The sequence below is a fragment of the Notothenia rossii genome (assembly GCF_949606895.1).
Source record: "Notothenia rossii genome assembly, chromosome: 8".
Lineage (NCBI taxonomy): Eukaryota > Metazoa > Chordata > Actinopteri > Perciformes > Nototheniidae > Notothenia > Notothenia rossii.
In genome coordinates this window covers 57,036,061-57,056,600 of record NC_136906.1, presented here as the reverse complement: position 1 = coordinate 57,056,600, position 20,540 = coordinate 57,036,061, and the positions used below count along the sequence as shown (strand labels likewise).

Genomic DNA, 20,540 nt, shown 5'->3' with positions numbered 1-20,540 from the left:
GTGGAGGTGTCCTGAGATTAGCGCCTGCTGACAGGCTCCATGGACCTGTCAGCTCCGGACTGCGCAAAATGCGTACATGAAGCGCTACGTCATGAACGCAAGAAATCTACCCTCGTGGGGGCGCGCTTATGTGATTGGCCCTTAGAATTGAGGAGACATCTGATTGGCTATAGATAGAAAAAATTACAAGTACGAATAGATAGGGTGACCGTCAGGGGAGTCTCAGAAACCCACACACGAATGCACAGCGATCCGTGCACAGAAAGCGTTTTGTGTTTGTAGGTTCAGAGGTTTTAAACGGAAAACAAATATGTGTGAATCAAAATTACATATATGTAAAAAAAAAATCTGTATTTGGATTTTATTTACATGTATATGAAACGGAACACATTTGTGTGTGCATTGAAAAACACAAGCGTGGATCCGGAAATAAAAATGGGATTCCTTTTGCGGATCATAAAATACAAGTGTGAATAATTCTGTGTGCATGTGTGTATTATGAGACTGTTCTTAGCCCATACAACCATGACAACCATGCTTCTTCGCTGCTTTTGTGGAGGAAGTTACAGCGCCACAAGTTATGCTCCTGCATATGTACTGCAGCTTCTCCAGCGGTTTAGTTAGGGAAAGTTAGGTATTTTTTTGGCCATATCGTGAAATAATTTATTACCAATAGCTTTTTTTACCATATGTCCCTATAGGTGTCTAGTAACATCTCCCAATTTATCCACAGCCAAATCCTCTGGGAATCGCCTTGAGAGCCAATCAAAGTTGGGGTGCCCAGAGGGCCTGGGTAAAAATAGTGAAAACATTTTTTCTACCAAAAGTGACTTTTGAGATGTCTAACTATGGTTTTTTAGGGGTGCTGAATCTATCCCAGCCATTAGTTTTGAGTCAAAATGACTCCTTAACCCTGAAATATTGATCTGTCAAATTTAACCTATGGATTTGGGGTGAAAAATGTATTCTACACATTGAATAATCCACTCTGAATTTAAAAGACACTACAGTAATGACATCTGCTAGGTACGTGCTGAGTATAATTACTTCTCTGCACGTGGAGAATATCAAGGTAGAGGTATTTTGCAGCTGCTTTTATTCAAAGCGTGCAGATTGAACCCAGGCCTCCCGTATACCAGTCGAAGACACTAACCACTGCTCCAACACGCCCACAACAAAGTTACTTTCTGACATGGTAAGTAAATAATTTTGCTTTCTAAAGTTTAGTTGGCTATACATTTATTTATAGGCCCATGCATCATTTTTATCTCTTAGTTACAGCCTAAAATGAATCTTGCTAGCTAGCATCCAGCTTAAGTTAGCTAACATTAGGCTAATATCAAATCTAGTACCTTAGCTAAATAAACCATTATAAATAGTCTCTGTGTCATTGATCAACATTAATTGTGTTGTAAATTGTGTCATTTTATAGTGGGCTCACTATATGATTCAAAGTGAGATTATTGTTCATAGTTACACATAATCTATTAATGTGGCTGTGTGGACCCATTCTGCATGATATGTTTGATAAGTCTTGCCTTTGCCTTGCCTTGCCTAGTAAACAAAAAGAAAAAGTAATTGTTCACCGAGCTGTCTTGTCTTTTTAGGACAGTATGGAAGTTGATACCACAAATTGTCATGGTTTGAGGTGCTTCATCTGTGGTGGTCCTGGGACTGAAATGCAAAAACTCTCAAAAGTCACTCACAAAGGTTATCAGCAGCTATTATCTTATTCTGAGATCGTAGATGATGCAATGCTGATCAACAGACTACATGAGGACTGGAATGATGGAGATGACCCCAAGCTGAAGTACCATTTGGATTGTAGAACCGAGTTGTACCATCGTTCGAGAAGTGTATCCATTGCGAAACGTTCAGGTTTTCTTTTTCATTATGTCAATGTTGTTGCCACTTTCTGTCAATCATTCCGTTCAACTCATCATTTCAATCCAATACATTTTGTGGCATGAATAAAAGCTCACGAAATTGTCTTTCATCCATCCAAAGGACAAGATGCTCAAGACCAACGATCAGACAGGATGAAAAGACGCAGCGTACTGTCTGGGCCAAGTACTTCAAGTGCTGGTAGCTCCACATTCCAAACCCCATCAGCACACCTGGTCTACCGTGATGTTTGTATCCTCTGCAATAAGAGCATCAATGTTGAAATGCTTGTAAAATACCCTAGTAAGTTGCCTGTCTTCTACATTCTCATGAATGAGTTTGAAAGGTCTTTCTTTTTTTTCAAATTAAAACTCTCTTTAGTAAATCATATATGTGGCTATAACCCAGACACAGCCCGGAAGTTGTATCGTGCACCTGACAATCGCTTCCAGGACAGACTGAAAAGGAATTTGTTGGAGACAGCTGTGAGACGAGGAGATGCCTGGGGAGTTGAAGTTGCTGGTCGCCTGTCTGGAATAATAGATTTGGTAGCTGAAGAGGCACTGTATCATCTTCGGTGCAGGTCCCAGTTCGAGAACCCAGTTACAAACTCTGGGGTAATATATTTTTTTCAAGACCAGAAGTCCCAGACTCTGTAGACAAGGTTCTGAAGCCAATCATTTCAATTAAAAGTTGTTTTTCCCCCACAGGTCGGACGGCCTACAGATGAGGAGAGGCAGTTGCTGTTTGAGAAACTGTGCAAATGGATGGATGAAGAAGTGGAGCATGGTGTAACAAGTCTCGCTGAGATCCACATGAAGATGGAAGAACTTGACCCCACGGAGGACAAAAGTCTCACATATGGACGGATGTATCTTAAAAAAAAGCTTCAGGAACATTATGAGGAGTCTCTCTGTTTCACATTAGATGAGGGAGGAAGATTCATTGTGTGGCTAAAAGACACTACAGAGGCAATCCTCCGAGACTACCATCAGCAGGTCATCAACCCCTCACAAACCATGGATGATTCTGCACTTAAAGACCTCATAATTTCCACTGCCATTCATCTGATCTGTGGAGACTTGGCAAGAGTTTCACTCGACACAAAGCAGTATCCCTCAGTAGACAGCATGACCAATACACAGAGCCAACTTGCTCTGATTCCTGACAGCCTCAAGCAGTTGCTGAAGGCAATTGTAAAAACTGAAGAAAAGGTGGCAATGTGGGGACAGAACCTGCTGAAAGCATACCGCCCTCGATCAGGAGTTATGCCCTCCCAACTTGGACTTACAATTCAGCTTGACCACATGTTTGGATCAAAGTGGTTGATTGACCGTATTCATCACTTAGGATACTCTGAATCATATGTTGAGCTCCATCACTACAAGTATTGTTACTTGAACGTGAAAAATGGATGTGGTAGCATGGACCAGGATACCATAATCACAGATGAAGATGGTATAGATGTTGTGGAGCATGAGGAAGCAGAGGTCGATGCAGTCCTATCTGCAGAACAGCCAGAGGAGCAAGAGGAGAGTGGTTCTGGAATGCATGAAGAGAATCAGCAAACATTTGCCCTCTTTGTTCCTGCCGATAGCACTGTTCATCAATGTGTTGGTGATAATATAGATCTCAACATTGCCTCACTACAAGGAAACACAGCATTCCATGCAATGGGCATGATCAGAGTAACTTCTCCTGCTCCAGCAACAAGACAACATGAGCTTCACACAACCATACCAAGGAGGAACATGGCAGTTGAGGAAAAGGTAGCAACTCTCAAAGCAACAGAGGTGAAAATACTGTCCTTTGTACCAAAAAACAAAGCAGGATTGGCAGACATCCGTTTGGTTCCCATAGCTGATCTCCACCAAGACCCTCCGGTTTTGAAGTCAGGGGACATTGGTTGGATGGCAGGATGGGCTATCAAGAATTACAACGCCACATTTGAACATCCGAACTGGAATGGCTTCATGAAATCCATACATCAAACTGAATGCAGGAAAAAGTCCCTCATTGAGTTTCTTCCAATCATTGAGGGTGACCCAAACGAGTACAGAACCATCTACACTACTCTAATGGAGTGCCTACGCAGCGGTCAGTCTCCTGCTGTCATCACATTTGACATGCCAATATGGCTGAAAGCAACTCAGATAGTTCTCCAGTCTGACTTGCCCATCATCACTAGACTAGGAGGGTTTCATCTCCTGAAAAGCTTCCTGGGCTCTATTGGGGTTATTATGGCAGACTCAGGGCTGCAAGAGCTGATACAGCTAGTTTACCCAGGCAGCAACACTGCAGAACACATTCTCTCAGGCAGGGCTTATGCTAAGGCCATCCGGTTCCACCTTCTTGCATCAGCGGCAATTACCAAGTTTTTGCTGAAAGATGTTGCGTTCAGCGAGCAGGACTATGAAGACATGGAGAACTTCATCAGGACTGCAAAAGAAATGAAAAGAGGTAATTTGACCTTTCCCTAATCTGTGTCTCAAACTATCTCGGAGTATGCCGAATTATATTTTCTCATTATGTAGTAATACAATTAAAACTGTCTATCTCTAACAGGTTCCATGGACACACCAAGGATAGTCACTGTGTTCAAGGAGAGGATGGAGGAGAGGTTGAAGACTTTGTCTAAGGCTGGAAGAACACCTGCACTCTGGGTCTGGTACTATGGCAGAATCGATCTAATCAAGGTATTTATCAGGAGTGAGCGTGTCCCAGACCACACAGGTCACCTCAGCTGCATCATTGGAATGCTGAACACCTTTGCAGCAGCAGGGCACCATCAGTACGCAAAGGGAGCAAGGCTCTATGTACAACTAATGCAGCAGCGACAGGACTGTCCCATGTTCCAGGAAACTCTGTCCAAGTTTACTGTGTATGGCAACCATGTAGTCCGGTTCTCAGACCATGAGTGGTCAGGCACATGGACTGACATCACAATAGAAACCACACTCATGCGTGAGGCCAAATCCTCAGGTGGTTTAAGCAGAGGGCGGTTCCGGAACAAATCTGCTCACAAGTGTTGGGTTCAGACTCTCAACCACTTCTCATTCATTCACCAGGAGCTTGAAGGAGTAATGAACAAACGTAGGGTACCTATCCACACAGACATCACAAAAGCCCAGATGGAGAAAGACAATGACTCTGTTAATGCCATAGTTGGATGGTTGGAGGAAGTCAACCCCTTTGATTCCATACGGGACAGTAAGACCCTGGTATCTTTCTCGACGGGGTTCAGCAGCACTCCTGGGGACTCAGTCAATGCTGATCAGGCAGAGGAGGTTGGCAGAGCCATACAGGCCAAGATGGATGGGAAAACTGTTCTGGATGCAATGGAAACCAAGCACAAGGTCAAGTCATTGGCAAGCCTCAGATCTGCTCCTAAAATCAATGGAGAGAAGCTAATCACTGACTCACTCAAGCTCTTCAACCGCCTCATCATCATTAGTGAGCGTGAAGTCAAGACCAAAGAAGCTTTGCGCTTTGAGTTGACGCCAACACCAATGTCTCTATTTGACAAGAATCAGAAGTTGCGAAAGCCAGACAAGGCTGCCCTAGCAAAGTTCCTGAAGGCTTTTGTGGAGCCTGTTGAAAAACTAACCTGCACAAGCCTGGTGGTTGATGGCGGTTGGCTCCTGCACAGCGTCAAATGGGAGGCTAACCTCACGTGGAAGGACATCACTGAGAGCTACCTCCGGTTTGTGATGTCCATGGGTAGCCAGCACGTCCGGATCACTGTGGTCTTTGATGGATATGGTAGCTCCACCAAGGACCATGACCACCTGAGACGAACCAAGAATGCATGCTGTGACATTCAGATTCGTCCAGACTTAAAAAACATCATTCCGCGGGAAAGGTTTCTTGACAACAAGAACAACAAGGCTCAGCTCATTCTGCTCCTTGCTGAGACCTTCCAAAGAGCTAGGATCAGTGTTCAACTATGCTCTGATGATGCTGACACCTCCATCGTGTCTGCAGCACTAAATGAGGCAATAGAGTCTTCTGTTGAGGTGAGGGCTGAGGACACAGACGTCCTGGTTATGCTGGTCCATCATAGGGCAAACCACCCGGTCTTCCTCACGACAGCTAAAGATACATCTTATGATGTCAGAAAGATTCGAGAGGCACTCCCGGAGAGGTACCGTAAATACCTTATATTCCTACATAGCTTCTCTGGCTGTGATACTGTATCAGCAATTTCTGGGTTTAGCAAACCAACGTTGCTCAGCAAGCTCTGCCAGACTGACAAATCAGAGCGGGCCATGGATGTGTTCTGTGACATCAGAGCCAAGAAAAGTGACATCATCGAAGCTGGCTGCGAACTGTTCAAGAACATATTCCGTGGTAATCCATCTGGAGATTTGGAAGATTTAAGATTTGATATCTTCAGCAAGCGGGCGGCAGCTGGGAGCATCAAGCCTGAGAAACTGCCTCCAACTACAGGAGCTGCAGCACAGCACTCACTGCGGGCATATCTCCAGACCAGAGATTGGCTAATGCTACAAAGTCCATCTTTGGATGTCCTTGAGTATGGATGGAAACAAGGAAAACATGGTTATGAACCAGTCCCTACAACAGATCCCATGGCACCAGATTACCTTCTGAAGTTAGTCTGCTGCAACTGCGCAGGTGACTGTGGCACTCTCAGGTGCTGCTGTAAAAAGCAAGGAGTCAAATGTATTTCTGCTTGTGGGAACTGTCATGGTAACTCTTGCCAGAACATCAACCAGCCAGATGATAATAATAGTGAGGGAGATGCAGGGGAGTTTGATGAGGTTTGTTAAAATGTCAACTAATAACGCTAGTTTTGATTTGCAATTGTTCAATAAAACCACTTTTTATGGATTGTTTATGGAGTTGGAGTCATTTTTACTCAAAACCAATGACTGGGACAGATTCAGCACCCCTAAAAACCCCTAGTTAGACATCTCAAAAGTCACTTTTGGTAGAAACATTTTTTTCACTATTTTTACCCACGCCCTATGGGCACCCTAACTTTGATTGGCTCTCAAGGCAATTCCCAGAGGATTTGGCTGTGGATAAATCGGGAGGTGTTACTAGACACCTATAGGAACATATGGTAAAAAAAGCTATTGGTAATAAATTATTTCACGATATGGCTAAAAAAATACCTAACTTTCCCTAACTAGTTGGAGCTAAACGGAGCTGTCTCGTGTGGACAGACACTATCCGGTGAATATTGCGTTTGGACGGAAGCTTTTTTGCGATTGCGTTTGCGTTAATCCTATGCGTTTAGCCGTATGCGTCCTCGTGGGGCCGGGGCCTTAGGCATGTGGAAACTAACAATGAAGACAATAAAGATTAATGCTTGATTCAAAAATACATATATTAATAGAGAACCGCAGTGACGCTTCATAAAACCCGGAAGTAAACTTCTTCCGGTTCCTTCGTCAAAAACCAATGCAATTTCTCCATAGGATTTTGGAAAATAGCGCGAAATAAGGTCTGTGGTTGACACGCATTTAAGAGAGGGATCACGTTTTGTTCAGCCGGATAATCTCCACATGTCAACCCTACTTTTATAATTTTTGAATCATAAATCTAGTCGCCAGAAGCAAAATGCTAACGTTATGCCATAGACGAACTACAAGCCAGTACAGCAGCGGGGTCGCACGACTTCAACGTCACGCCAACTTAAGATCGTTTCAACTGACTTGCACTGAAACTGCACTTTGAACACTTTAAATATATTAACATTTTAAACTCTATAGGCTACCCCGGGTATCTAGGCCCTTTTTGTTTTGTTTAATGTATACCACGTTTATCTAGGCCCTTTTTGTTTTGTTTCATGCATACCACGTTTATCTAGGCCCTTTTTGTTTTGTTTTATGTATACATGTCACATCGGGGAAACGATATTTCGATATTTCTGGATGTATAACACATGTAGAATTTTTTACAATAAAGCTGACTTTGCGCTTGCATATTTTAACAAAGCTTTTCATTTTAGCCACACTGAATTTAACTAGAAGTCATGGCTCTGTCAATTACCAGTCTGATATCGTTTTACAAAGATGACAAGAAGAGTGTAGATAGGAGAGAACCACTACAAGCGGGGCACGTAAAACAGTGCAGCCTAGATGAAGGTGTGCTTACCGGTGTTGTCAGGGCTAGCATGAGGGACAAGGTTTATAGTGTCGGTGAGAAGTGATAGCAAGAGTACCGTTAACCTAGAGTTAGTTTATTCACATTAATTCCCATCAACAAATCCATTTTATGTGTCACATGAAATCTTTATTAGGCAAGGCAAGGCAAGTTTATTTATATAGCACTTTTCAACACAAGGCAATTCAAAGTGCTTTACAAAAAATGAAAGACATTAAGAAAATAAAATAAACATTAAAAGAAAAAATACATGGATAAAAGTTACAGTGCAGTCTAAGATATGAATAGTTCAATTAAAAGCAGCAACAAAAATAAAAGTCTTCAGCCTGGATTTAAAAGTACTAAGAGTTGCAGCGGACCTGCAGGTTTCTGGGAGTTTGTTCCAGATATTTGGAGCATAGCCTAATAACTAAACGCTGCTTTACCATGTTTAGTTCTGACTCTTGGGACAGAAAGCCGACCAGTCCCTGAAGACCTGAGAGATCTGGATGGTTCATAATTTAGCAGGAGGTCAGAAATGTATTTTGGGCCTAAACCATTCAAAGCTTTATAAACCAGCAGCAGTATTTTGAAATCTATTCTTTGACACACAGGAAGCCAGTGTAAAGACTTCAGAACAGGAGTGATGTGATCCACTTTCTTAGTGTTAGTGAGGACTCGAGCAGCGGCGTTCTGAATCAGCTGAAGCTTTCTAATAGATTTTTTAGTGAGACCTGTGAAGACACTATTGTAGTAGTCCAATCTACTAAAGATAAAAGCATGGAGAAGTTTTTCCAAATCCTGCTGTGACATTAGTCTTTTAATCCTAGATATGTTCTTTAGGTGATAGTAAGCTGATTTAGTAACTGTTTTAATGTGACTGTTGAAACTCAGGTCAGAGTCCATGACTACACCTAGATTTCTGGCTTTATCGGTTCTTTTGAACATTGCAGACTGAAGCTCAGCGCTAACTTTTAAACGTCCTGCCTTGGCTCCAAAAACCATTACCTCAGTTTTATCTTTGTTTAATTGGAGAAAGTTCTGACACATCCAGTCATTGATTTGTTCAATGCACATACTCAGTGTTTGAATTGGAGCATAGTCTCCTGGTGAAATGGTTACGTAAATGTGTGTGTTATCCGCATAGCTATGGTAACTTATTTTGTTGTTCTTCATTTTCTGAGCCAGTGGTATAATGTAGACGTTAAAGAGAAGAGGCCCCAAGATTACAAATATTACACACCAGAAAACACAGAAATATCCATGAAATAAACATACAGTAGGCTATAAACAATTAAAGGGATAATTGGGAAGGCATTACAAATGTAAATATATTTTATATAATAAAACAATCCCACCACCACAGGTATCTACAGGAGAAGAGGGAATTCTCTCCACAAAATGTTAATGCCCATGTGGAGAATGGAAATGCAGTCATGCGGCTGCATGAGCCATCTTTGCCATCCACAATTTCAGCTGCACTGACACCCCCTGTCAGTGGAAGAAGCCAAAGGCAGCTAAACGTATGCATTCAGTGGAGGATGTTGCAATGTTGTGGTTGTTAGAGTGTTAGGTTTCCTGTCAGCTCGTCTGTTGGGAAGATATCAAATATTAGTTTCATGGAAATCTCGTGAACATTTTCACTATTTTGACATTTTTATAGATCAAAATTGAACTAAAGAAATAAATGGTAGATTAATCCATATTGAAAATAGGTGTCAGCTGCTACACTAATTATAATAGTTATATTTTTTAATTAATTAAGATAAGATATTACTGTATTGATCCCAATTTGGGAAATGTTTGTGTTGCAGCATCATAACAAGAAAAACAAAATATAAGTTATTATATATACAAAAGTATGTGAGGGATGGAATATTAAATTGAATATAAATGTAAAATGTACATGTGATTTTACGTCCAAGAGAAGCTATGGAGCAGAGAGTTCTCTGCCAGCCAGAGGTGATTTGTTATTAGTTCAATATGTCAAACTGATTTCCCTGACTACAATCTTTAGTTACATGGTGAAACGTTATGCTGCTTGTACTAATTAGACGTATCATATAAGCCACACAGGTTTTAATAGGATATATTCATTATCTTTACTTATGTTGCGGTCTTTTCAGCAGCGCCATCTCTAAAACGGCGATACAGTCACTACCCATCATTTACATTTCACCGTGACATGGACAAAAATGTAACGTCATCCAGACTCTCCTTTGGAAAACATTGGCCGGGAAACGATAGAACAGTCACGTTTCATGCGACGACCTGTGGCTGCAACCCGGAGCAAAGCAAGAAACCATTGCGTAGCTAACTAGTAGCGCTAGCTTTAGCTAACGTTAGCTAACGAAACGAACTGCCGAGTAAAATTGGAAAACACTGGTCATTAATTATTCTATAATTTGTAAAACTACGGTGTTAAAAAGACAATTTCAAAAATACAGATTCTACTGGTCAGATATAGATATACAGATACTAAAGATATGCATGTACTTGCTTTCAAGCAGAACACAGGGGGAAACAAACTTAGCGGGAGTGTTTACGTGTTAGGCGTAATGACGTACAACGGCCTCGACAATTTCTGTAGTCATATTCAGCCACTCGGTAACAACCATCGTTTTTCAGACACGTAAACTCTTCAAAAATCACCAGTGGGGTCACTGCTGATGTATTTAATGTCTCCAATTATCTCTTACATTTGTGTCAACCACAGACCTTATTTCGAGCTATTTTCCAAAACCCTATGGAAAAAATGCATTGCTTTTTGACGAAGGAACCGGAAGGGCTAAAAATGCTAACTTACTTCCGGGTTTTTGGACGCGGCACTGCGGTTCTCTATAAATTAACCAAACAAATTGTGAACACAACTAACATTGCTTTTTATTTAATTAAATAAATAATATTTCTCATCAAAAGAAACAACAATGTTTTGACAAATCGTATTAAATAATGTGATAACATAATTGTAAACAGAATAGCTGAAACTTTAACAAAATAAATAACTCAGTTACCTCTAATCATTAACCCATGTTTGTATAATTTTGTTAACTCCGTGTGTTGCTGACGTGGAAAAGTTATTTGTGGATGGGGTACACTACAGGGCTACTAGAAAGACAGTTGAACCTGGTGCATTTCTCCGTCTGAATGTGGTGCACTTTGCTAAATGTTTACAAAAATTGCTCGTGTTACCGCTAGGGGTGCAACAACTAATTCAGTCGTCGATTCGTTGGTGACGTCATCACGTGTGTTTTACGCTCCGTTAAGCTCCAACGTTATCGGTCTTTTTATCATTACTGGAGACATTTTAAAAATATATGTAATATGTATTATTACATACATACATAAACATTATATCGCAGTCTTAAGCCCTTTCTCATTTCTCTAACTCCCCTCCTCGACTCCTATCCTCGACTCCTATCCTCGAGACTTAGTCCCGCCCACAGGAGGTGCGAGCGGAGGAGCCGAGGAGGGGAACCGAGGAGAGAGGAGGGGAAGCAGCAGGCGGTTAGAGAAATGAGAACTCCTCTCCTCTGAGCGGTCATTTTAAAGAGACGTCCATTAATGATGACAGAAGGCACAGCCGCCTGACAGCAGCCCTCTGTCCAACCCAGTCTCACAAAAAAACGTGTAATAACTACGTTGGTCCACCACGTAGTACGTAGTATATCTACAAAAACGCCTCTGAAATTCTAAGATCCCTACGTTTCTTTTCACCATTCATTTAAATGGCTGGCGTCTATGTCCCGTGATCTTCACATTTCTCCCTGCAGAAAAAAAAAAACATGGCCGAACTTCGTTTTATTCTCGGTGTAAAATGCCTATTTTAAAGTTAGTTTGGCCATTAAAATGCGTTTTGATGTCATTTGATGCGAGAAATATGAGTTGTTATTTCAGATTATGTGTGCAGTGGATGTACATGATCTTTAGTTTGCTAGTTATTTCGAAGATTACTTCAGGAAATGGTGTCTATACAACGTTTTCATTGTTACCAAGGTGGTTACTAGGGACGCTGCTATCAATATTATTTCTGTTATGTTGTGTAACTGTTTAATGGTGTTATCTTTATTGCTACCCCCTTCCCCGTCAATGTATAGTGTTGGTGCACAGCGCAAACGTATTAGTTTAACAAAATCCGCATCTAAAATGGTGCCATAGATACATTATTTTCCCCTGTGCAATTCCAGTCTCACATGTCACATCACATCGTTATAAACAAATACCGGAAACAGATCGAAAACACTTTATTCCGAGTGTGCTTGCATTTCTCTTTGGAGGTCATCACATAACGGCATTGTAATACACGGTTCGGCTGCATTAAATGTTACATATCTGCTTTAATTCTCTATTTATAGAGCCTTGATGAGAAGACTTCTAGACAAACATGAGGAACTGCCGCCAACAATGAAAACGTGACGTGGATCATAAATATATCAGCAATTAAACAACATCTTACATTTATTTTCACACAATACGTCTCCTTACAGCAGGGGTGGGGAACCTCTGGCCTCCGGGCCGTATACGGCCCGCGAGACCATTTGGTACGGCCCTCGAGGTAATTCATAAACACACGCAAAAAAGAAAAAAATTCAAGAAATCTAAACCGCAAAATAATTAAATAAGCTTGTTTTTCCTGGCCAAGTTCAGGGTCCTTGAACACAACACGATCCTAACGTGTCATCACGTGGTATATGTCTCGTCTGACAGGAGGTTAGTTCTAACCGAGAGCACCAGAACGCGGCTCCGGGCCGGGACTTCACAAATTGCAGTACCCATAAGGAGCCGTACACATGCCGCAGTTTTTGCGTGGCTGTGTCTTTAGTTGTAAACCCAGTGGCGATCTGTTCATCTGTCATACTGATCATACAGTTAATAACTTTGTTGTTATTAGCATCTGGTTAGCTAGTTATGCTAACGAATATAAGAAGCTTTTTCTCCAACCAGTGAGGTAAAGGCACATCTTTATATGATCATTATAGTTATAGAAAAATAAGAGAATAAAGTAAACAGGTATACAATACTAATATGACAGTAAAAAAAAGTTGTTATTAATAAACAAGAATACAGTTTAAAAGGGGAGTGATTTGTAAAATATCCATAAAGAAAAAAATCTGCGTACAGTCTCAAAGTGCACCAGATTGATGCTTTTAACTTCAACATTTAAAAAAAATCCCCCCCCCACTTAAACCACTTAAATCATGTCCACATAGATATGAAACTAAATACATTTGCACACATCTTGTGTCCATATCTTTCTGTGCATGAATGCGCGGGTCATGGTCAAACATCTGGATTAAGACGTTGCTTTTTCTTTGCACAACATGAAAGAAAGGCGAAATGAATGGGCTTTGATTTGAGTTTTTTAAGCAGACGTTGAGTTCAATCATTTGTACGGCCCTCGAAGGATTTTGTAAAAATTGAAATGGCCCTTGAGAGGAAAAAGGTTCCCCACCCCTGCCTTACAGTATCAACACTAATTCGGCTGACTTTTATATTTGATCCAATTGGTAGATAGGCTGTATTTACACCATAAACGTACACTCCTGATTTAAAGGGACACCTAGTGGTGAAAGCATGTTATTGAATTTCATTATTTGTATTATTAGATATTAATAGGATCCCTATAAAGTATATTCATTACTCGTTATTCTCTACTAATAGTTCATTAAAGACTGTATATAATGACTATTTTGCACATCCCATAATGGGCAACATTAATATATACCCACATGACAGCTAAGGCCAGAAGAGCTTTATTTAACAGCTGGTCTTATGTTTGTGACCCCTCCTGTTGTTAATTGATAAGCCTGAAACATGCACTTGTCAAGGTTCAGAGGCACATTTTGCAAATATGGCAGTAGCCATCGATCATCTTAAGATAAGATATACTTTATTGATCCCAAGTTGGAAACATTTGCGTTACATCAGCATGTGTAACAATTGTAAATATTCAGTGGTGTTTATTTGTAAATCATTTAGTACAATCACACACATTCTGTGTTTTATATTTAATAATTCTGTGTTCTTTATTTATTGATTGTTCAATACCTGACAAGGCCGAAGATGAAAAACTTGGGTCGCAGGTTCCTCAACAGTGCATCGCAAGACATCTATCCATATTTGTGTATACCTCCACCATTAAACTGTCATATTCTGCACATTTATTATACTATCTACATACATCTTATATAAGAGTATAATACATATATAATATCAGTTAAAATAAGTGCTTCAACATAGTTAACATTGCTGGAGTTATACACAAAGTTTTTCATTCATTGCATAACTATACCGTTTGTGTATATATGTCAATAAACCTTAGAAAATCTTGAAATCTTGAAAGGGATGTGCAAAATAGTCATTATATACAGTCTTTAATTAACTATTAATAGAGAATAACGGGTAATGAATATACTTTATAGGGATCCTATTAATATCTAATAATAAAAATAATGAAATTCAATAACATGCTTCAACCACTAGGTGTCCCTTTATATCAGGAGTGCACGTTTATGGTGTAATACAGCCTATCTACCAATTGGATCAAATATAAAAGTAAGCCGAATTAGTGTTGATACTGCAAGGAGATGTATTGTGTGAAAATAAATGTAAGATGTTGTTTAATTGCTGATATATTTATGATCCACGTCACGTTTTCAGTGTTGGCGGCAGTTCCTCATGTTTGTCTAGAAGTCTTCTCATCAAGGCTCTATAAATAGAGAATTAAAGCAGATATGTAACAATTAATGCAGCCGAACCGTGTATTACAATGCCGTTATGTGATGACCTCCAAAGAGAAAAGCAAGCACACTCGGAATAAAGTGTTTTCGATCTGTTTCCGGTATTTGTTTATGACGATGTGATGTGAGATGTGAGACTGGAATTGCACAGGGGAAAATAATGTATCTATGGCACCATTTTAGATGCGGATTTTGTTAAACTAATACGTTTGCGCTGTGCACCAACACTATACATTGACGGGGAAGGGGGAAGCAATAAAGATAACACTATTAAACAGTTAAACACAATACACAATTAAACATATCGATAGCAGCGTCCCTAGCAACCACCTTGGTAACAATGAAAACGTTATATAGACACAATTTCATGAAGTAATCTTCGAAATAACTAGCAAACTAAAGATCATGTACATCCACTGCATACATAATCTGAAATAACAACTCATATTGCTCACATCTAATGACATCAAAACGCATTTTAATGGCCAAATTAACTTTAAAATAGGCATTTTACACCGAGAATAAAACAAAGTTCGGCCATGTTTTTTTTTTCTGCAGGGAGAAATTTGAAGATCACGTGACATAGATGCCAGCCATTGGAATGAATGGTGAAAAAAAACGTAGGGATCTTAGAATTTCAGAGGCGTTTTTGTAGAAATACTACGTCCTACGTTGTGGGCCAACGTAGTTATTACACGTTTTTTTGTGAGACTGGGTTGCTCTGTCTCAGTGGTTCCCAACGTTTTTTCCCAAGAGCCCCCCCAAATGACTCCTGTTGGAAGTTGCGCCCCCCCCCACACACACACACACACACACACACACACAAGGGGGGGGGGGGCGCAACGGCGGTAATTAAAGTTTCAAAGTCTTCAAAATGCTACAACCACTGTCACAAACTGGATGAATGTGAAGTCTTTTTTTAAAGGAGGATGAAAGCGTAATTAAGGAGTACTATTGGAGTGACTTTGATGGTTATTGGACTCAGGATTCATTCATTTGGATTCCCGCTGTATGAAGAAATTAAAGGACGACGCAAGTGGAAACAATTCACAAAGGGATTAAACTGTTTAAAACACATGCTCAAAGTAAGCCGTATTTTTGCCGATGTGTTTATGTGGATTCAAAAGTTGTAAATAATCTGCAAAATGGAGGAGACCGATCTGATCGGAGCAACTGTGACAAATAATCCAACTGAAACCGGCATGGACAATGACTATGTTTTAGAAATGCGCTTATCCAGACAAGCCTAGCTTGGACACTTTACGGGCAGAAGAAACATTTCTATTAAAGAAAGAATTATACATTGCTGTCTTTTTATGCCTTTAATAGCTACTAACTTGAATTTGTATTCAAATTAATTAATCAATTATTTTGTATATTTTATTGTAATGTAGAGGCAAGGCCTTTAGTGACAATCATGTATTGCGTTACAATTATATACAATTTTTTTTTTAAAAGTCTATATGATATTTGGCCCTTAAATAATCTGAGGCCTGGTGCCCCCCCTGCGACCAGGTTGGGAACCACTGCTCAGTCTGATGGACAGATGTGTTCATGACCACTTATATATTTAATTTGATTCATTCACAGTTCGGTATAATGAGACAATAACAGGCTCCAGATGCGGACACACACACTTACACACCTATATAGTAACCGGTGTGGTTAAGCGTCTCTGCGTTGTGTGAATAGACGGGACCCGAGCCAGCGTAGAGTTGAGCCGATCTGTTTATTTTCTGACAATAGATAAAACAATCAGTTTTACATCAGTTTCCCACATTCACTCCTCTCACGTGGAACGTTTACAAAAGGCAGAGGAAACGTGAGGGACGACACAATATATATGGAGGAAAGTCCAATACACTCCTGACTACAGCGACCACACTTCAGAGGTTCCGCCCACTGATCTCCGACCTTGCCAGGTATTTAACAATCAATAAAATGAAGAACACAGAATAAAATACAGAATTTGTGTGATTATACAAGAAACAATTAAATAAACCCCACTGCATATTTACATCTGTTACATATATATATATATATATATATATATATATATATATATATATATATATATACAGTGGTGTAGTGGGCGTTGGACGCGGGGGTACGCCGTACCCCCACTTATTTGAAGCATGATTTCTTTTTTTAATAGTCTAATAATGCATCTAAAATCATTGCCAGTGTTATCAGTTGCAAGTGGGTGTTTGTTGTATTAATGACGAAAACATAATAGGCAGATTTCACAGTAATTATAATAAAAACGTAGCGCAAGCATTTATGCAACTTGATTTGAAGCATGTGTATGTGAGGGGCAGAACCGTGTGTGTAGGGTGACCAGGTGTCCCGCACTGTGCGGGACTGCACACACAGCATTTTTATTATTTGTCCCGCGTCCCACACATTGAGACTATGTCCCGCATTTGAGTGATAATTGCGCAGAAAGGCTGGATCGGTTCGTTGACAGCCGGCACCGCCCTTTATTATTATATTGTCTAAACGGGATCATGTAAGTTGCGCTGACAGGCGACACAGAGGTCCCGAGCCCCCCGTCGACAGTTCACGAACGCGAGTGTCTCCCGTCCACCCACCACCCCGTCCACCCAGTAAAAAAATCCCCACTACACCACTGTATATATATGTATATATATATATATATATATATCCCATAAGAACCTGGACCAATTTCTGGCTCAATAAAAATTAGTGGGAGCATAACACAGGTTGAATAGAGCACATAGAACACATGTCTAAAAAAAAAAATCTAAATTCCACCACCAGATGACAGAGATCTGAAAAGTGACATCAGTGTCACTGCAGTCTTATTTGATTGTTAAATTAAATTATTAAATGTACAGTGTTTTCTGACATTTCTGACATTCCTGAGCACATTCCATTAACTCTGAAGCTTCCAAAGATGTTACCATAGGCATATTATGTATGGTTGGAAAGCTGAGAAGGAATGGAATCCATTTCAGATGACTTAGTCATGGTCAAACCATCTCAGAAAGAGCACAGAGAGAGAAAGGAGTATTTGCATTTTCCGATTGCCCCCAAAAGGGCCCGCATGCCATTATTGGCCCCAAAAGTGCCCCCACCAAACATCTCTACACCTAGGCATGCCATATGTTTTTTAACATCTACATTTCCCAAGGAACAATTATATCAAGTCCATTCCCCAAGGTCCATAAGACCTTCCCAGAAGGAGTTATCATCAAATAAAGGTCAAGTGTTGTCGCCAGAGCACCACACCTGCAGCAAGGGACTGATCATTAGTGCTCACCTGACTCACCTGTGTTGATAACGCAATTGCACTCTATTCAAAGACCATGTCCATGTCCCACACTGTCCTCAAGAGACAATACAATATGTATTATATCTATTATATGTAATATGCCATGTATTACTAGTGTAGAACAAGTGCCATTCATTCATTTTTCACACCAGGTGTCTGACATTTCAAACTGGACCAGGTGAGAGGTGGATCTTTGTCTGTTAGGTCAATGTCAATCTTCATTTGTCTAAAATTAATCAGACTGAGAATGTAGCTGACTTTTTATTTTTATCAACATCCAATGCCACTTGAATAATAAAAAAAACAATGTCCGGCTAGAAATTATTTCAGATCAACAGCAGGAAAAGTACAATCTGAACAATAGAAAACATGTTGCCTGGTAGATTTGGAACCATTTGGAACACGTGAAACAGAGTGTCAATAATCACCAGGAATATTTTTTATTCCACAACACCTAAATCTCAACAACTTCCCGTTCCTCTTCTCCTCCCAGTCATCCTACACTATCCTTTCCAAGCCTACTGCTGGCTGTTTAGAAATGGTAGCCTTTGAAGCAGTTTCTCTCTTCTGTGAAGCAGAGACGCACGTCGCATTTCTCACACAGGGTGGTGGTTGCATTTGTTTTGCAGACTGTGCAGCGGCCACGCTTGGTAGATTTCACGGGCCAGTGTCCAAAGTGGTCCTTACGGACATCATCAGGAACTCCAACACGGACTCTCTTTCTCGTGGGAGGTGCTGAAGGAGATGGAGTGTTCATGTCAAGTGATGGGCGCCCCCTTCTTGCCTGGATGAGGATGAGGCAAGTTGCCACCTCTGCCTGGAATCTTCTTAGATTCAGTGCTCTCTCACCGATCAGCTTGCAGTCGTTCTTGTAGATCAGCCACGCGTTGACCAGGGCTACCATGATGGTGTGCCAGAAGAGGTAGATGTACCATCTCCGTGATCTCATGTGGTATTTGTACCGGAGAAGGCATCTATCCATGAGATCCACCCCCCCCCCCATGAAGGTGTTGTACTCTTTGACGACATTGGGCCGGATGACGTCAAGGAATGCCTTCTGGGGTTTGCTCCAGCGCCTAGCTTTGTCTTGTGGTTCCACTGCTGTTTGAGAGGAGATCAAGGTGACAGGTCTGTTGTCATGCCACTTTACTATGGCCATGGACCCCTCTTTCTCCACCCGGCAATCGAAAGATCCTCTGCCTCTCTTGGCAAGACTCTTGTCATCCTCAAGCTGACATCCAGCCAGGCGATTGCTGCGGACTGTTCCTGTAATACATAAAGAATAAGACAAGATGAGTCAAAACTAGAAACAAAGGAGAATGAGACCATAGGTATGTTGTTATTACCTGTGTGTGTGTGTGTGTGTGTGTGTGTGTTTGTGTGTGTGTGCGTGTATGTATGTGTGTGTGTGTGTGTGTGTGTGTGTTACCTGTGTAGAAGATCTGCTGCTGACGAAGCTCTCGCACCAGTGCGGCTGAAGAGAAGATGTTGTCGGCGAACACTTTGTAGTTCTGGCCTGATGGAAGAGTTTCACACAACTTGACGACCACATCTCCTCCCATTCCAAGTGTGGTTCTTTTCCCAGTGCCACCTTCATAGACCTGGAAATCACATAGGATTTCGTCGGATGAGCAACGGGCCCAGATCTTGAATCCCCAGGGGTGGGGTTTGCCCTTCACATATTGCCTGATGGGGCAGCGCGTTCCTCTGAACGAGACCATCTGTTCATCGATGGAGTTGTGCTCCATCGGGGTGATCTGGAGACATTGTTTGCGGAACATGTCAAGCCATGGACGGATCTTCCAGCACTTATCCCCTTTTTGCCTGTTGGATGGAGCCTCGTTGTCGGTGAAGTGGAGAGATGTGAGGAGGGTCTGGAAACGGTCGCGTGACATGTTGTCAGCGACCATGCCAATCCTTGTGTCGTTTTCCCAGTAGACACGGTTTCCTGGAAGCTGGCAAAGTCCCATGCGCAGGTACATGCCGATTAGGATTTCCAGCTCCTTTACTGTGGTCTGCACGTTCTTGTGGGTTGCAGAGGTTTGAACGCTGTAGAGGTTGGTTTGCTCCATCATTGCCACAAGCATCTCATCTGTAATGAACCTCCTGAAGTACTGCAGGGGAGTGGGGAGCTCATCTGGAGGTTGGACCCTCTCTCCTTTGAAGGTGTGGTCTGGTGTTTCAAAAGCTTTTTTTCGCCATAAGAATCTTTCTTGGCCAGTAGAACGGTGGGATGCTGCAGTCGGAGGTTCTTCATTAGGAGGTTCTTCTCCCTCTGGTTGAGGTGGTTCCTCTTCCCCTATGTCGCTTTCCGACTCATATGGCTCCTCCTGATAATCAGGATCTAAGACAGGATCATCAAATTCATCCTCATCTTCATCCTCACCACCTAATCCCTCCACCTCACTTTCGTTTCCATCCAGGATTATTTCCAGGATCTTCTGGATGTCCTTGTCTCCATCCCACCTATTTTTCCTGTTCATCTAGAGAAGAAAATATGGAAAATAATC

The 20,540-nt window shown here is 41.2% G+C and overlaps 2 protein-coding genes across 4 annotated transcripts; one reads left to right on the top strand and one right to left on the bottom strand.

Moving 5' to 3' along the window:
* The first annotated feature begins 1,048 nt into the window (after nucleotides 1-1,048).
* On the top strand, nucleotides 1,049-6,740 carry LOC307015803 (uncharacterized protein). Of its 3 annotated transcripts, none has more exons than XM_079644655.1 (5): nucleotides 1,049-1,878; nucleotides 2,008-2,187; nucleotides 2,293-2,501; nucleotides 2,595-4,344; nucleotides 4,450-6,740. In XM_079644655.1, the coding sequence occupies exons 1-5, from the start codon at nucleotides 1,614-1,616 to the stop codon at nucleotides 6,672-6,674; spliced, it is 4,629 nt and encodes a 1,542-aa protein (XP_079500781.1). In that variant the 5' UTR covers nucleotides 1,049-1,613; the 3' UTR covers nucleotides 6,675-6,740. The 3 variants fall into 3 exon arrangements, with proteins under 3 accessions (XP_079500781.1, XP_079500780.1, XP_079500779.1); XM_079644654.1 differs by having other exon boundaries at nucleotides 2,266-2,501; XM_079644653.1 differs by having other exon boundaries at nucleotides 2,008-2,501.
* An 11,538-nt stretch (nucleotides 6,741-18,278) lies between these two features.
* Nucleotides 18,279-20,062, bottom strand: LOC307016816 (piggyBac transposable element-derived protein 3-like). Its single transcript, XM_079646140.1, has 2 exons — nucleotides 19,460-20,062; nucleotides 18,279-19,296 (listed from the first exon to the last, which is right to left on the bottom strand). The coding sequence occupies exons 1-2, from the start codon at nucleotides 20,010-20,012 to the stop codon at nucleotides 18,563-18,565; spliced, it is 1,287 nt and encodes a 428-aa protein (XP_079502266.1). The 5' UTR covers nucleotides 20,013-20,062; the 3' UTR covers nucleotides 18,279-18,562.
* Nucleotides 20,063-20,540: the final 478 nt, after the last annotated feature.

Bases quoted from the DNA above. Each gene is read 5' to 3' on its own strand.
- LOC307015803 (XM_079644653.1), top strand. From the start codon at position 1,614: ATGGAAGTTGATACCACAAATTGTCATGGTTTGAGGTGCTTCATCTGT. The intron at 1,879-2,007 runs GTTTTCTTTTTC...ATCCATCCAAAG, and splicing joins ATCCATTGCGAAACGTTCAG to GACAAGATGCTCAAGACCAA. The intron at 2,502-2,594 runs GTAATATATTTT...TTTCCCCCACAG, and splicing joins ACCCAGTTACAAACTCTGGG to GTCGGACGGCCTACAGATGA.
- LOC307016816 (XM_079646140.1), bottom strand. From the start codon at position 20,012: ATGTACCTGCGCATGGGACTTTGCCAGCTTCCAGGAAACCGTGTCTAC. The intron at 19,297-19,459 runs GTAACACACACA...TATGTATTACAG, and splicing joins GCAGCAGATCTTCTACACAG to GAACAGTCCGCAGCAATCGC.